Genomic DNA, 17,459 nt, shown 5'->3' with positions numbered 1-17,459 from the left:
TATACTAGAACTAGTGGCGCATAAGGTCAAACGCCGCTAAAGAATAGTATTAGCGGCGATTTGTAGCTAGCGCCACAAAATATCTTAACAAAAACGCAGCGTTTTGATCTTAATGTATATAAAATTAGTGGCGCTTACGGTAAACCGCCGCTAAAGAATATTAATAGCGGCGCTTTGTGAGAAGCGCCGCAAAATATCTTAACCAAAACGCATAATTTTGGCCTCGATGTATAGTAGAATTAGTGGCGCTTAGTGAAACGCCGTTAAAGCATAGTATTAGCGGCGATTTGTAGCTAGCGCCGCAAAATATCTTAACAAAAACGCAGTGTTTTGATCTTAATGTATATAAAATTAGTGGCGCTTACGGTAAACCGCCGCTAAAGAATATTAATAGCAGCAAAATATCTTAACCAAAACGCATAATTTTGGCCTCGATGTATAGTAGAATTAGTGGCGCTTAGTGAAACGCCGTTAAAGCATAGTATTAGCGGCGCTTGGATAAAAGCGCCACCAAGTATCTGAACCAAAACGCATCGTTTTGGTCTTGATGTATACTTGATTTAGTGGCGATTTCGGTAAAACGCCGCTAAAGCATAGTATTAGCGGCGATTTGTTGATAGCGCCGCGACTTACCATAAACAAAACGCAACGTTTTGGTCTTAATTTATACTAAAATTAGTGTCGCTTTGTTGAAAGTGCCGCAAAATATCTTAACAGATTTTTGGGTTTTAACCATGCATTATGTAATGTAGGTTACTATATATTTAGTTTATCATATTTGGTTTAGGTATAGGGTATTAGGGTTCATTATATAATGTTTAGTATTTTTGGATTACAGTGTAAAGTTTAAAGTTTAGGGTTTACGATGTAGGTTTAAGGTTAGGGTATTAGGGTGTTTAGGGTTTAAGGTTTAGGAGTCTGGGGTATAAGGTTTAAAGTTTGGGGTTTAGGCTACTTTAGTCATGTTAATAGATTAATATTGTTTCGGATTTTGGGGTCTGGTTGTTGGTTTTAGAGTTTAGGGTTTAACGATTTAGCAGCTTAAGATTTTAGGGTTTAAAAGTTTAGAGGTTTAGGGTTAAATCCTAAAAGCGTGCATGAACAACAGTTTAATGTTCAATTGTATACATGAACTTTAATTTGATCTAAATATTGTAAAATATTAACACAATTATTGATATAATTAACATCATTTTAATTTACGTATATTGCATACATAAATATTTATATTTATTCAATATAAAAATATATTTTGATGTAAAAATTTTTATAGATCATGAAATAAATTTTTAAAAATGCATTATTCTCCCATTTTTTATTAATTGATAATTTCATTTTATAAATTTTGTTTTAATTTTGGATCAATTTGGCTTGAATCTTGGATGAAGGCATTAGCGGCGCTTGAGCAAAAGACGCCGCTAAAGGTGATGTATTACCGGCGTTTTATGAAGAAACGCCGCCCATTTCCTTAAGTGTAACAAAGACACGGTGCCGTTTTTTGTTTTCATTTAGTGGCGCATTTGGAAAACGCCACAAAAATTTATAACGAGTTGAGGAAACGGCGTCGTTTCCTATTTTTATTAGTGGCGCTTTTGCTAATGCGCCGCAAAAATGTTACGGTATATAAGTGAAAACGGCACTGTTTTATTCTGAACTTGGAATTTTAGTGTCGTTTTTATTTAAAACGCCGCAAGTGTGGACTCAATAACGGCGTTTGTTCTCAACGCGCCGCAAATCTGACTTAAAAATTTCTTAAACGGCGTCGTTTCTTAAGGGGACATTTAACTTAATACCCTTCTCTCGTCCTCCAAAACAGAAAGAGTGAATTTGCAGACCTCAAGTGTCGAAAGGGAACAAATTTCAGACTTCTTACAAAGGAAAAAAGAAGGTTGGGGTCGGTCTTGAAAGAAGTTTGGCACAGCTGCGAGATTTTTCGATTAAATAGGTAAGGCGTTTCTGTTATTTTTGGATTAAATTTTTAGGGTTTTAGGTCAGTCATAGTTATTTGGGGTTTTAGGGTTTCGATTAAACAACTTCAACAATGTACTATTCCGATTAAATATGTAAGGCGTTTCTGTTAAATAGGTTAAATCCCAAAAACCGTACATGAATAATGATTAAATGTTCAATTGTTTACATGAAGTTTAATTTGATACAGAGGTTTGTAAAATGTTAACACATGTTATTGATACAATTAACATCAATTTTTTATTTAATATGACATATATACATAAATATTTATGTTTATTAAAAATAAAATAATAAAAATATAAAAAAATATTGATATAATTAACTTATTTTTAAAAAAATTTCCATGCTCTTAGTGGCGTTTTACGAAAAACACCGCAAAATTATCCTAATTACCAGGGAAACGACTGCGTTTCGTTTTTTTTTTCGTTGCAAACGACGTCGTTTTGGTGGTTACTTAGTGGCGAAAGGTTGTAAACGCCGCAAATAGGTTCATTTAGTCATGAATACGTCGTCGTTTTTCGATGTTCTTAGTGGCGTTTTGTGGCAAAACGCCAGAAACTTGTCCTACTTTTTTTAAAAATGACATCGTTTGGACGGTTAATTTAGTGGCGCTTTTGTGTAAACGCCGCAACGTTAGTCGTTTAGTCACTGTTAATTGAGTGGCGCTTATGCCTAAACGCCACAAATTTGACTAACTGGCTGAGGAACGACATCGTTTGTAATTTTATTTTGTGGCGCTTTGTAATAAACGCCGCAAATGGGTTAATTTTGTCATAACTGTTTGGGAAACGTCATCGTTTTTGGGTTTGTTTAGTGGCGCTTATTTAGAAACGCCGCAAATTTGTTAGTTTAGTCATTGAAAACGTCGTCGTTTTTTAATGTTGTGAGTGGCGTTTTATGCCAAAACGCCAGAAATTTGACTGTCTGTTCCTGAAACGACTTCGTTTATGTGGACATTTTGTGGCGCTTATTTACAAACGCCGCTATCAGTGGGTTCATTTATCTACCGAAACGACGTCGTTTTCTTTCCAGCCCTTTTAACCAGGCAAAACCCGATTCTTCTTCATCAGTTTCCCCCAATTGTTTAGCCGAAATCCCTAGCTTCCTTAGTCCCTAATCTCCCCAAACCCGACCAGCTTCGCCGTGACCGTGACCGTCGCCTGCTTCATCACCATCGCCGTCTCATCTACTGCATCACCGTCACCGTCACCGTCTCTCTCTGCTCCCGCAACCACCGGTAAGTTATATTTTTAGTGTGGGAAAAAATTATAATTTTTTTTTCTTTCTGCCTCGTCTGCTTGGTTGTAATACAAAACATTGATGTTGTCTTCTTTTGCGACCGTCCCCAAACAATGCAGAAGTAATTGGGTGTTGTTAGTTTGCAGCATCAGTAACCCTTTCAAACCGGTACATTACTATTTTCTGGTTTGCTATTCTTTCTATTTTCTTTATTTAGTACACTGCTCTTTTCTATTTTCTTAATTTACTTGAGAATCATTTAGCCAACTAATCCATTATCATATTAGTTTCTCCAAAATAGGGAAATCCTACAAATGCATTATCATCTCATATATTAGTTAATTCTATATTCAGATTTTGATGGTGAGGTATTTTGCCAAATTAGATTGCATTTGTAAAATATGAAGAGTTGGATATGTGTAGAATAATTTCCTTACTTTTATCAAGGTATTTTAGCTTCTTTTAGAATCTGATTTGTAATTGTGAAGGCAATGGTTCAGATGTTATTTTATTTCAAGTGGTTTTGGGGTTTTCTCTCTTTCAATTTCCATGATTGGAGATGAGGGGGGATTCCAACTATATTGTCTTTTATCAAGGTAGTTAATTCTATTTTGGTATCATTCCTATTGATCGAAATATTTCCTATTGATAGTAAATTGAAATAATTGTAGATCTCGATCGGTATTAGTTCTACCATTGCGTACTGGCAATATTGATATAATAAGGAAATCAGACATGAATTTACCATTATATAAAGATGCTTCAATAATGTCTTTCAAAAGAAAAATAATAATAACAACAACAATAACAATTTGGTCTCGATAGAAAAAAGTAATGCAATAATAATTGAGCTCGGTCCTCACTCATTATCTTAAAAGAAATATTAATATTTAAAATAAACTTGAATGATTTGATATTATTCTCAATAATAATTTAAATTATTTTTTATTATATATTTTTAAAAATTGGTTGGTAGGGTTAAGTTTGGACAAAAAAATCTTGTCGACATAATACATTTAACTTACATTACTTACATAATACATAATAACTTACAACTTACATAATACATTTAACTTACAACTTACATAATACATTTGACTGACATAATACATTTAACTTACAACTTACACAATACATAATAACTTACAACTTACATAATACATAATAACTTACAACTTACACAATACATAATAACTTACAACTTACATAATACATAATAACTTACAACTTACATAATACATTTAACTTGCAACTTACACAATACATAATAACTTACAACTTACATAATACATAATAACTTACAACTTACATAATACATTTAACTTACAACTTACACAATACATTTAACTTACAACTTACATAATACATAATAACTTACAACTTACATTTAACTTACATAATACATTTAACTTACATAACTTACATAACTTACCATTGCAATTTCTGGTGAAAATCAGACTTCAAGATCTAAGAAATGGACCGGTCTTGGATGAATTTGTTAAGGGTAAGCGACGGTTATCGAAATGGAGTACAGACTTTTCTAAATTTTGCATTTCAATATGCAAGCCAAGAGAACATGATTCTTTGCCCGTGTAAGAAGTGTGTCAACATAAACTGGCATTATCGTGAAGTTGTATACGAGCATCTAATTGTTGATGGGTTTGTTCGGGGTTATAAACAATGGTTATTTCATGGAGAATGCCCGCCTAGTACTTCCTCTTCAAGTATGGATGTAACTTATCCTGATACTGCTTACCATCAGTCTGGTAGAGGGGATGACATGGAAGGTATGTTGCGGGATGCATTTACATGCGTGTTTCTGTTATAGTTGATTTATTTTTCAAATTCTTATATTATAATATACCATTTGTAGCTGAAAATGGTGGGACGCGCAGAGGTCGAGGACGTACGCTACTTAGAGAGTTGTACGAGTTAGATTCAGTCGAGCGTGTCAAAGTTGGACGAAACAGTTTTGGTCAGCCTGTTGGATCAGAAGCTCGACTTCTAGCTGGATACATGGGCATTTTAGCACGAAATCCGAATATGTTACCTATAAACTACGAGTCATGGCATCAAATGCCCGATAGCAACAAAAACCAAGCCCTCGATAATATTAAGGTAACAAAATGTTAATGTCATCTATAATGCTTGGGAAATAGTTTCATTTATATTTACTTTATTAACTTGTGTTTTTTGTTTTTTGCAGGCGAGGTTTGCTTTAGAGGTCTCGGATGCTTATGTAAAGAAGGCATTGGGAAAAAGATGGAGAGACAACAAAAGTACTTTGAAGAAAAATTATTATAAGACAAAAACAACCCTCGATGAGAAATTGCAAAATGTCCCGCCGGGTATGTTGAGGTACCAATGGGAAGATGCGGTTAGATTTTGGCATTCGAATAAAGGCGAGGTCTGACGTCCTTCTAAACTATTGTAATTATTTTGGTTTATAGTATTTTCTATTTACGTACTAAAAAATTTCATAACGTAGGATCGTGAACAAGTTGGAATAAGCAGCAGGCAGAAACAAAAATTCACCCACACAGCCGGGTCGAGAAGTTTCGCATGTGTAGCTGAGGCGGAGGTATTTTTAAATTTTTTAATATTGTCGAATATGTATAACTTTCTATTAAATAATATTTATACTACTATATTGTAGGAACGGTCGTCCGGTCAAAAAGTTGGACGCCTTCAACTTTTTGAAATTACACATAGGAAGAAAGATGGATCTCCCATGACTCCTGAAGCTGCTGAAATAATGGTACGTTTACTTAATACGATTTGACTTATTTTAGTTATTTATAGTGTTTATTTTCTAATGGTTTAATTCATTGCAGTTAATGCGACTATTGTTATGTTGCATATGTTTTTCAATATACAATATTGTGTTCCTAACTATGTGATATATTTATTAGGAAAAACTAAATGATAAAAAGGCGGAGTACGAAGCAATTGCTTCTAGTGATAGTTCGGTTCATCTTGAAGATATTGATAATCGGATTATTACTGAAGTTTTGGGTCCTGAAAGGTATGGTCGGGTTCGATTTCAAGGATCTTTTGTTAGCCCAACCCAATATTTTGGATCCAGCTCCCACCAATACATGGCTTCGGGGAGTCAGGCTCAAGCTGAAGTTCAGAGGTTAAAAGACCAAATGGCTCAGATGCAAGCGACTACAATTGAGGTTCAAAGGAAATATGAAGAACTCCAGCTACAACTTAAAGCAGAGGCGGAAGCGAGGGAAGCAGCGACTGCAGCGAGGGAAGCGGAGGCTGCAGCAAGAGAAGCAGAGCAGAGCAAAAAGTACGACGAACTTCAGCAGCAGCTTCAGATTATGATGAAGATGTTTAAGTCGCAACTTCCACCTTCATAGTGTATGACATAAATATTTTTATCATTTTAACATTTAACATTTAACATTTTTTGCAAAAACAATATGAATTCACTTTTATTTATTGATATTAATATTATTTTATTCCCTTATGTTGAAATATTATATAAATTTATTGCTATTGGTTGCTTTTGAAATGTTGCTTTTGAAATTTTGCTACAGGAGGGCAGAAAAAATGAAAAATTTAATAAAAAAAATCCCAAAAATAGTGGCGTTTTTGTATAAAAGCGCCACTAAAGAACATGTTCTTTTGCGGCGTTTGTAAAAAATGCCACTAAAGAACATGTTCTTTAGCGGCGATTAGAAAAAAAACGCCGCTAAAGAACATGATCTTTAGCGGCGTTTTCCCTTAAGCGCCTCTAAAGAACATGTTCTTTAGCGGCGTTTTTTCCTAAGCGCCGCTAAAGAACATGGTCTTTAGTGGCATTTTTTTACAAACGCCGCTAAAGAACATGTTCTTTAGCGGCGTTTTTTTCTAAGCGCCGCTAAAGAACATGATCTTTAGCGGCGTTTTTTTCTAAGCGCCGCTAAAGAACATGGTCTTTAACGGCGTTTTTGTTTGTAAACGCTGCAAACATTTGCGACGTTTTCATTAGCGGCATTTTTTCCGGCGCTTGAAGAAGCGCCGCAAATATCTTTAGTGGCGTTAAAAAGCGCCGCTAAAGGCCTAAAAAAACGCCGCTAAAAACCTGTTTTGGTGTAGTGTAAGCTGCAGGAATCGCACGGGCTAGACCACTCCACACAACCGTGTGAACCACACAAGAATGTGGTAGGCCATGTCAACTTCATGGGATTTCACACCAAACTTCAAAAAATCATGATTTTTAGGTTTTTCAAGCATTCTAAGATGTATATATGACAAAAATAAGAATACAAGAGTGAGTCGTCATAGAATATTCAAGAAAACAACTCAAGAAACACCATTGAAGCCGATTATGAAGTAGATTTTCGTCAAGATTGAAGATTCCCAGTTGATTTCTTAGGAGATTATCATGATTTTCTTTATTTCTTTCGATTATACTGTATATCGGATGTTTTTATTTTCAAGCATGAACTAATTTTCTAAATAAATAGAGAGATGAACCCTATGATGAATTATGTCATTTGATTTATATTTTTACGCAATAAATACTTAGTTTCTTTTTCTCAATTATGTGCGTTTAATTTTTGGTTTAGTATTTCTAGATTATTGATCCATGTTTGATGTGCTTAAATTGAATGTTGAATAGACCCTGTTTAAGAGTAGATCTTGCGTAATTGAGTGGAGTTGCATGCCATCCTACAAATAGGATGACATATGTCGAAACCATTTTTTTTATATTTCGAAGTAAAAATGATTGATTGACTTTTTGGAAAGCGAAAATGGAGTCGCCACCAATCTTTTCTTGTTTAGGTGTGATCGTATCACCTAGAAATTTGGGTTGTTTTAATAAAACATTTTGGTTTACTAAAACAATGATTTTGGTCTACGAAAACATGAGAAAATAGGCTCGGGAGTCGGTTACGTATGAGGAAGGATTAGCACCCTCGTTACGCCCAAAATTGGTACCAAATCGATTAAAAAATGTCATTTTGTCTAAAATTAAAAATGTTTTTGAAATGTGGTTCTTTTTAATAACATTTGAATAACCCGAATCCTTTGCCAAAAATCTTCTTGTTTTGATGTTTGAAAATTTATAATTCGAAAATAACAAAAGGATGCCCAACTATTTGGTCCAACGAAAAATCGATACCCAGCACAGTAAGGCATGATTCCTCGAATTTCCAAACATTGACCATTGCCTCATCTTAGAAGATACGAGTGAAATTCCGAAGAGACATTCGATTATTTTGAACAAACGGGAGATTGCAACCCAACACGATAGGGCACTATTCCCCGAATTGTCAAACATCGAACATTTCTTTCATTTTAAAGAGTTTTTAGAAAACGTGAGTGAAATTCCAAAGGGATCTTCGATCATTTTGAACAAATGAAAAAGCGCAACCCGGCACGATAGGACATAACATTTCAAATCCTCGATACAAGGTCATTTTATAATTTCCAAAACTCATGCATTTGAAATTTCAAAAGGATATTTAGTTATTTAGGTTAAACAAGAAAAATTGAAACCTAGTAAGTTAGGGTACTATTTTCTTGAATTTCCTAAATTCGAAATATTGCCTTATTTTTAATTTAAAAAAACATGGACGAAATCTCGAGAGAATATTTATTTGGTCAAACAGAAAATCGAAACTCAAAATGTTAGGGCACAATTTCTCGAATTACCAAACACGAAATATTACCTCGCTTTGAAATTTTATTTTTTATTTTTTATTTTTTAAAAGGGAGTGATTATGGAAACAAACTTGCAACGTATTTATTCGATTCATTTGAAGCAAAGAAAATGAAATGAATAATTTCAGGCAAATAGGTTGATTTCAGGCAAATAGGTTGGCAATCTCAATCATAATATAATACATGGGTATGCAAAACAAAGTAACAAATATGGAAAACATATATCAATAATATAGTATACAAATTCTTGAAAAGTGCAAACATGAAAATCGAAACATGCCCAATGATAATAATCTTACCACATACACTATTTAACGTTTCTAACTAATGGTTAAATAAAAATCTATTTTAAGAAAATATTTTAAAAGGTAATAAAAAATGTTAAAACAAATAAACTTGAAATGAACAATTTAAAAGTAGGTAAATTATATATAAATATATATATACATAAACAGATAATACATGCAAAAAATTTACAATAGATTGTAAAATAAATAAAAAATAAAAATAAATAATACATAAAGCATATAAAGTTTAACATATAAATGAGCTTCAAAATAAGTATTATAAGAGGAAATTTAAAGTTAGTGTTATGCAAAATAATTTAAAACCAAGATTCAAAAAATGTATATATATATAAAATATATATTATGTGCATAGCAATAGTAATGTGTACCTATATAAAATTTTAAAACGAATAATGTACATATTAGCAAGTTGTAACATAAATGAATTATATAAATGCAACTATGTAAGAATATACAAAAGAATATACGAACAACATACTATATAATATAAATCATAATTATACAAAATATTTTGAAACAAGATTTACTTACCAACAATTAACAAGATACATAAAGCATAAAACTTAATATAAACATTGTATATAAAAAAAATAGTAATATAGGCAAGTGTTTGAAATAAACAAAGTATAATTTAAAATTGGGGAACAAATGGTATGCATAAATAGATTTAAAGGGAAAAATATAAACATGTTTGCAAGGGAATTCAAATAAGTAATTCAATTAAATTATGTATATATATATGTATATAAAATAAAGAAAATAAAATAAATGAAAAAGAAACAAAGGGAATACAAGAAATTAAAATCAACCTTTTTTTTGCTTTGGATTTTTGATCTCTATGTGAAAATACAATGTTTTTTTTTCTTTTACTCCTCCCCTCTTTACATTTGGTTTTATGATGGCTTTTATAGCCTTGTTACAACATTTTTTTTATTATTTACTATCTTTTCTTTTTACAAGTGATAGACAAAAGAGGACTAGGGTGGCGCTTAGGGCGGCACATAGGGTGAAGAGGTTAGGTTTTTTTTCTTTTTCTTCATTTTTTTATTTTATTTTTATTTTTTATTTTGGGTTGTATTTGGGCTTGGGGTATTTTGGGTTTTAGTTGAGTTTTGGTATTCGGGCTGTGATTTTGTTGGGCCCCGGGCAAAATTTGGGTCTTACAACATAAATTTACTGAATTAGAGTTAAATCTAATAGAAGAATCCATAACACGAGTTAGAGTCAATTTCTCTTACACTCGAAAGAGATATTAGCATAATTTACGAATTTCTACGGATCAAGATATTAAGTAAAGAAATTGCGTAATTTAGATTAATAGTAACAGATGAAATCTATATGAATCCTTTCTTGGGTATTGTTTCGCTTTTTTATTGTTAATCAATTATTTTCCTGATTTGTTATTTGTCGTGTTTGTTAGTTAATTTTAGTTTTTAAATCAATCACTCAAACTATTCGGTTAAATAATAGAATGACGATAATTACTAGTATTTTTAGTATTCGTGGAAGCGATATCTTTGTTCACCATAGCTATACTATTAACTGATAGGTGCACTTAATTTAGTCAAATTTTTAGTTAATTCCGTGGACATCAATTTTCACATTTTTGCCCCAACACTTTTCACACTCTTACAATTTAATCTATGCCCCAAATTTATTTATCCCAACACACGAGATTTTTCAACTCACTCTGGCATCCAACTATCTTCTCTACTAAAACTAATAATTCCTATTTTATTTGCTTCGAAAATTCTAAATTTTATTTCTCAATTTAGTATTGTTCACGACTCGGGGGGTTTAGAGATATTACAATTGTAATGTAAATCTTTTTAAATAAAACTAGATTGAGTTAATATAGTAGATAAATTGAAAGTTGTATCAAACCGACTAAAAAGATTTCTCAAAATCTTTCCTATTGTACATAGACTAAATTAGGGTTTTTGTAATGCCAAATTAGTGGTATTGACGTGTGTGGGTTTCAATTCTCTTGGTACCATGTCTATGATCCAAACTATGGGTGCAAACTTATCGTCTTATTGGACCCTCAATATATAATTTCTAGGTTTTGATACATAAAGTGAAGGGTGAACCTCACTTGCGTGGGCACAGACTAGAGCTAGTGTGACAGACATGTTAATTTACAGAAATCAAACTCAAAATGAAGCCAGTACTTGAAAATCATGAGATGATCTTTGTTGTATTGGTTGCTCGATTATTCCTTGACCTTTGGAGGGTGCTGGATGAGGTGGTGATTGTGCAGCAGCCACGGATTTAAACTCAAAATCTGGAGCCAACGGACTTTGTTGTATCGGCTGCTCAATCGTTCCTTGATGTTTTGATGGTGCTGGATTTGGAGATGGCGGTGATTTTGCGGTCTTTCCGAAGTTAGTAACCATGGAAATTAAACCATTGCATGTACTTCCCACACCACATGGTGTTTCTAGCTTTTGAGATGGAAGAGAATAGGCTGTCACTGGTGGCGATGGAACCACCTTTCCTTTGTCATCACGGTCATCATTCCCGGTTATTTCCATGGCGGTTTCAGTTGAAGTACTTATCCAAATATTCCTCCGTATTATCATCTCCATGAACTTGTCAACTGAATGTTCTGAAAAACAAAAAAGGAATATTTATCAGATTAGCAGTTTTGATTCGCAATGTTACCGTAGTTTCTAAATTATTATTACCTGTTGGAAAGGGTCTAGCATGAGCAGTTGTTGGAAGAAAACCCAGAAGAAGCGCTGAACAAGTAAGAAGAAGAGAAGTAGTCGTGATAATTGCAGTAGCCATTGTTAAACCTCAATTATCGATATAAAAAATCAAAGGTCATTACAACCCAATTTATAGGAAAAATTTAAGGATTTCTTTTTCCCAAATATTGGAAATCAGACATGTTGTGTGAAATTGTCAAACACTGATCATCCGACCTTGTCCTGGTCAAATACTGTCTACTGCAAAGACTTCAAGTTTGGTATATGTACACTTATCTTTTGTTGTTTTAGCCTAAGATGAAGCCAAAGGTGTAGGACCTTTAGTAATTCATTTTAGCCCTATTACTAAAATGGAATATTTGCATTTTTGGCTTCTCTTAAGAAATAATAATTCATTTTAAACCATTTTGACACAAAATTTTAACTGGACCCTTCAAGATCAAATTCTTGGCTTCCCCCTTGGTTGCTAATGTGAGTTTGCACGCACTTTCTTTCCACTTTAGAGGTTAGAGGGTTATGGATAGTTTAGACATTTATTTTTTCGAACAAGTTAGTTTAAGCATTATATCATAAAAAAAAGGCTAAATATTTAATTAAGTTGTTGTCACGAGTCAATCATGTACTAACTTAATTAAGTAATGACTAAAATACCATTATGGGCAAACTACAAAAATAGTCACTTACGTTTGAAATGTTACGTTTTAGTCACTTACATTATCGTTTTGTTACGAAGTGGTTATTCTACATTTAAACTCAGTTATCTCCCTAACAATAGTCTTATGTGACAGCCCAAATGCATTTTAAATGCCCACTTGAATGTCCAGTTGCTGGAATGAAAATAAGTTTTTAATTAAATAAATTTAATTTGAACTGCAACGTATGACATTCAAGCTGGCATTTAAAACCCATTTGGACTACCACGTAGGACCGTCATTAGGGAGGTAACGCAGCTTAACAGTAGAATGACCACTTTGTAACAAAACGATAACGTAAGTGGTTAACACGTAACATTTCAAACATAAGTGACTATTTTTATAGTTTACCCTCCCATTATCATACAAACTAAATTATTGTGAAAATGTTTTCGTCTTTTAACATCTTTATTTTACCTTTTCTACTAAAGCCTCGTTTATTCTATTTATGTCAATTTATATAAATATATTTATAATTTTAAATATTTAAAAAAAAGGTCATTGAGTCATATGTATTTGTAAAGGAATGCATGATTGTTTTATTGTTTTGTCTCAAAGCTAAAATGGTTGTTTATATGAAATCACCATTGAGAAGTTGATCAAGTCTACTATAAACTGCACCTACTATTACTGAATATTCTTCCTATTGACTACACAAAAATTCTTTGCAGGAACGTGTTGACCTTTTGCAATGCTTGTTTATATTCCATATTTTACACGTGAAAGTGAAAACGTAGTAAAATTTTTTTTTAAGGAAAAACAAACTTTAAATCAAAGAAAAATATTCGTTTAAATTCCGTTTGTTTCACTGAAAATGGTTTCTAAAAAATGATTTATCTTTCCGGAAAAATTAATATTTTTTAGTACTTTGATGAATTTGTTTAAAATATTTTTTGTTGTTTGATAAATTTTTTGAAAATATTTTGTAAAATATGAAAAACGAAATATGGTAAAAACATAGAAGCTCCGAAGAATAGTAGAAACGTAGACCAAGGAGTCAGAGACATGCTTAAAAATGTAGAACAATAGAAAAGGACTCAATTTATGAAAAATGTTTCTTTTACAGCAGAGAGGTTGAAGAAAAGATGAATGGAAAAGATGGTATCATTACCTGAGTTGTTGCCATCAAAGAGGGAGAGGTTGACGGTGTTGGAGATGGGTTATTTCTTCGACGGTGAAAACAATGAACAGAGTCTTATCAGTTTTGAAAATATCTTATCAAAAAAGATTTGATAAGACATTTTACTGGAATAATGGAGTAAATTTACATAAACTAAAAAATCTTTTACGTTGACCATCCAATTTTATATGAAACAAACATTGAAAAAGGTTTGGTCCGACTTAAAAAATGGGTTAAAATTTTGTTTAAATTTGATATGGATAAAAATGTTAAAATATGAGCTCGGCTTGTCCGTATTACTTTTTATATTATTATTATTAGATAAAAATAAATTTAAAAAATATAATACATCAAATACATTAAAAACATTAAAATAAATATTTCCCAACAAATTGAAAATAAATAAAAAAGTTATTTTTACTTAAATAACACTAAGATAAATGCAATTTAGCAAACAAATGCTTTTAAAATAGTAGCAAACTTAACAATGAAATAGGAGTTATACAATACCCAAACAATAACAACAAAATAGTAATAATGTAATAGCAAAACGGTAGCAAAACAGTAAAAACAGTAGCAAGTTTTTTTTTTGTAAATTCGAGACATGTCAGGCCAGACTTGAGCAAAAAAAAAACTTACCCGAGATCCGACCCGTTTAAAAAATGAACCTCTTTTTTTTTTATCCAAATCCATTTATCCGTCTAGTCGTATATAATCTATAATCTATATGTATCATACAATGTATTTCAAGTAAATATTTCACAAATGTCCAAAATTGCCCACGCAACATTACTAATTTACAAGCTAAAACAATGGAAAGCGAACAAACAAGAAGGATGGAGAGAATGGAAAGGATACAATAAGAGTTCAACATTTAACTAGGTTTCATCAGGACATGGGAATGTCATGACAAGAATTTCAACAATATATAGCCAAAATGATGGAGAAGATCATGATGACTCTTACTCGAGGAAAAGAAGCTACAGAAAGGACAATCACTAGGGAAAAACCTTGATCAAATTAATGGAAATATAACAATGAAGTTCCAATTTACCCACTTGGTTTTACTCCACCTCTACCTCAAATGGCGCTTAATGCATACTAGTTTAGGATATTACACAACGAAGAAGAACAACCCTATGTTTGCTACTGCATGCTAGCACGATAACAGTCACCAAGCCAATGTCAAATTGCATTGAACCCCAGGGGCAAGCCTCTTTAATCATGTTATCTTTCCTAATCTTGATGACCAGTTAGAGCAAGAAAAATTACCAGCGAACATATTCAAGCAAGAAGAAGACGTGCGAGTAAAGGCAAGAATTAAGCTATCAAGGGCGTGGACTCTTTCGAGAATTTGGATGGAAACGAGTTAAAGCTTGGTCCCAAACAAAAACTTAAGGTCCTTGAATTTGAAAATATTATAGGAGCAAATTCTTGATGACTCACTGTTAGGCATTTGTGTTTAAGTGTTGTAATTTCATCATATTTGATCATTTATAGGAGCTTTTTAACTAATTATCAATGGAAATGAAATAAATCTCATTCATATTTCTTTGTTAGAATATCCATAATTAGTATGCAAGTCAGACAAACATGGCTCATTGATTACTTAAGTTAAACATGCAAATGAAATATTGCATAAAAACGATCTTTTGTATACAAAAGACTAATCATGAGATGATTATTATTCATTTGTCACCTTGTTTTATTAATAAGCGCATTCGGTCTTTGTTTTTGTTTATTAAATAATTTGAATAATAATAACATCCAAAAAATAGTATGACTATTCTGAATTATCTTTGGTCAAGAATTATTGTTGGTTGAGGCAACAATAATACATTGAGACTAATATATGATTAAGTAATGACAAGGCGTTGCCATTAATATTAGATGCCAAATCAAATGCATGTGTACAAATTAGAGAACAATGCAATGGACCCACCAACCATAAGAATGCTTTTGGATTATTACGTGAAAACCACTACAATTCTCATAGTGATAATGGTGTATGTTATCCTTAGACTTGAGGTCATCATAGTTCTAAGCATAAGGAGTGGTATATTTTGATTTAGTCAAACATCTTCCATAATTAGATGTACTATAAAGGCCATTGTTCGGTATACCTTACATAATGTGAGCGATATATTGGGGCCCCTATTAGAATTTGAATAGAAATACATTGTCGTGCTCAAATGAGTCAATATGAGATATCGAACTCATTTGTATATTAATCTATTTGAGATTCAAGAAATAAAAAGATTGGACTATGTAAGTGTAATTGTTCTATGACTCGTGTTCAATCTAGATATCATGGGTATAGAGAAAGACTACATAGTAACAATGTTACAAGAAGGTTATGTCAAACCACGACCTTTTGCAACTTAGATAACAGTAATACATTGCTAAATTTCAGTCACTGTTTATAATATTAGAAATGTTTTAATTTTACTACCAACATTACAAGATTCTATAAGATCACACCCTATAGCCAAAACGGTTGGAATTTTAAGAAATATTGAGATCCCATTTACCTTTTTCATAAGTTAAATTAATTATATAAAACGTTCATTTACTTAATTTAATTTGACAAGGCTAAAATTTGTATACAATATATGCATGCTTGACGCATATATTTAAAGGGTTCAATTAAAACCGCGTAAAATATGTTTTAGTGAATTTTTAGTGATTCTAATTGGAGTAAAATATTATTTTACCAAATATTAAGATATTTAATAGTTGCAGTTAAAGAGATTTTTTAAAAAACTTAAAAGGGTGTCATTTTTTAAAAACTTCCTTATCTTTTTTAAAACGTGTTGAGAGAAACAGCTACAAATCTCCAACATGGACCTAAATAAACTACAATACATCATCCCATCTCTTAGTTGCAATTCATCTGCTACCACATTAGAAAAGATTTCGAATACAAGAGAAGGGACAGATCAAAAGTTGTTGGAAGGAAATTTTGGTGATAAGTTTGAAATCTGAAAGGTTCATATTTCAGGAAATTTTGTTGATAGTTTTTCCAAAGCAACAGATATGCAGTTGTGTCTGGCTTTTAGGGTTTTAAAGGGACATGAAAATGTGGTTTTGTTTGAAAGTTAAACTTGATGATCATGAAAATCTAAATATGCAAATTTGTTGTTTAGCAAAGTGCATTCTCATTATAGTTTTATAATTTTTAAAGTATGGAAAGCGAGTCCTGCCTCTCTATTTTCCCCATGCAATTCTCATCTCATTTTATTCTATTTGTATGTAATCCTCATGATTGGATTGATAAGATTAAAGATGGACTATCTAAAGATGACAATGAAATGAAGCTTAAAACCTTGGGTTGCCTTCTCATTCTCTCATTGCCTTGAGAGTTTAATGGCTATAACTCCCAAATTTAACTCTCAAAGTTTACACTTTTCTCAATTTAACTCTTTTTTTTTGGTTAAATTTAATTTTCAACTTTAAAAAAAAAAATTAAATTTGACCATCAATCTTTCAAAAAGAATCAAATTGTTATTTTCTAACAAAAATATTGACTAAATCTTTAAATTTTAAATATAACAGCTTACATAGACATCAACGTATACTTCATACCTTTTTTTTTTAAAAAAAATTATAAAAAGTTTATATATTTTTAAAAATTTTGAATATTTTTATAGTTTTCTTAATCACTTGTTAATATGACATATAAACAAATAGCACAAATTGTCATGCTAGCATTATTAAAAATTTAATGTTGTCAAATTTAGATAAAAATAATAATGAT

The 17,459-nt window shown here is 31.8% G+C and overlaps 1 protein-coding gene across 1 annotated transcript; it reads right to left on the bottom strand.

The window, feature by feature from the left end:
• Window positions 1-11,023: 11,023 nt before the first annotated feature.
• On the bottom strand, window positions 11,024-12,088 carry LOC107903034 (uncharacterized). Its single transcript, XM_016829100.2, has 2 exons — window positions 11,867-12,088; window positions 11,024-11,787 (listed from the first exon to the last, which is right to left on the bottom strand). The coding sequence occupies exons 1-2, from the start codon at window positions 11,967-11,969 to the stop codon at window positions 11,333-11,335; spliced, it is 558 nt and encodes a 185-aa protein (XP_016684589.1). The 5' UTR covers window positions 11,970-12,088; the 3' UTR covers window positions 11,024-11,332.
• Window positions 12,089-17,459: the final 5,371 nt, after the last annotated feature.

This window comes from Gossypium hirsutum, chromosome A05, assembly GCF_007990345.1.
Source record: "Gossypium hirsutum isolate 1008001.06 chromosome A05, Gossypium_hirsutum_v2.1, whole genome shotgun sequence".
Classification (NCBI taxonomy): domain Eukaryota; kingdom Viridiplantae; phylum Streptophyta; class Magnoliopsida; order Malvales; family Malvaceae; genus Gossypium; species Gossypium hirsutum.
Note: the sequence above shows the minus strand (reverse complement) of the source record. Positions and strands in the feature narration are given on the sequence as shown.

What these genes read in the sequence shown, in the direction of transcription:
- LOC107903034 (XM_016829100.2), bottom strand. Translation starts at nt 11,969, where the DNA reads ATGGCTACTGCAATTATCACGACTACTTCTCTTCTTCTTACTTGTTCA. An exon ending in TGCTAGACCCTTTCCAACAG is followed by an intron (nt 11,788 to 11,866) that starts GTAATAATAATT and finishes TTTGTTTTTCAG; the next exon opens with AACATTCAGTTGACAAGTTC.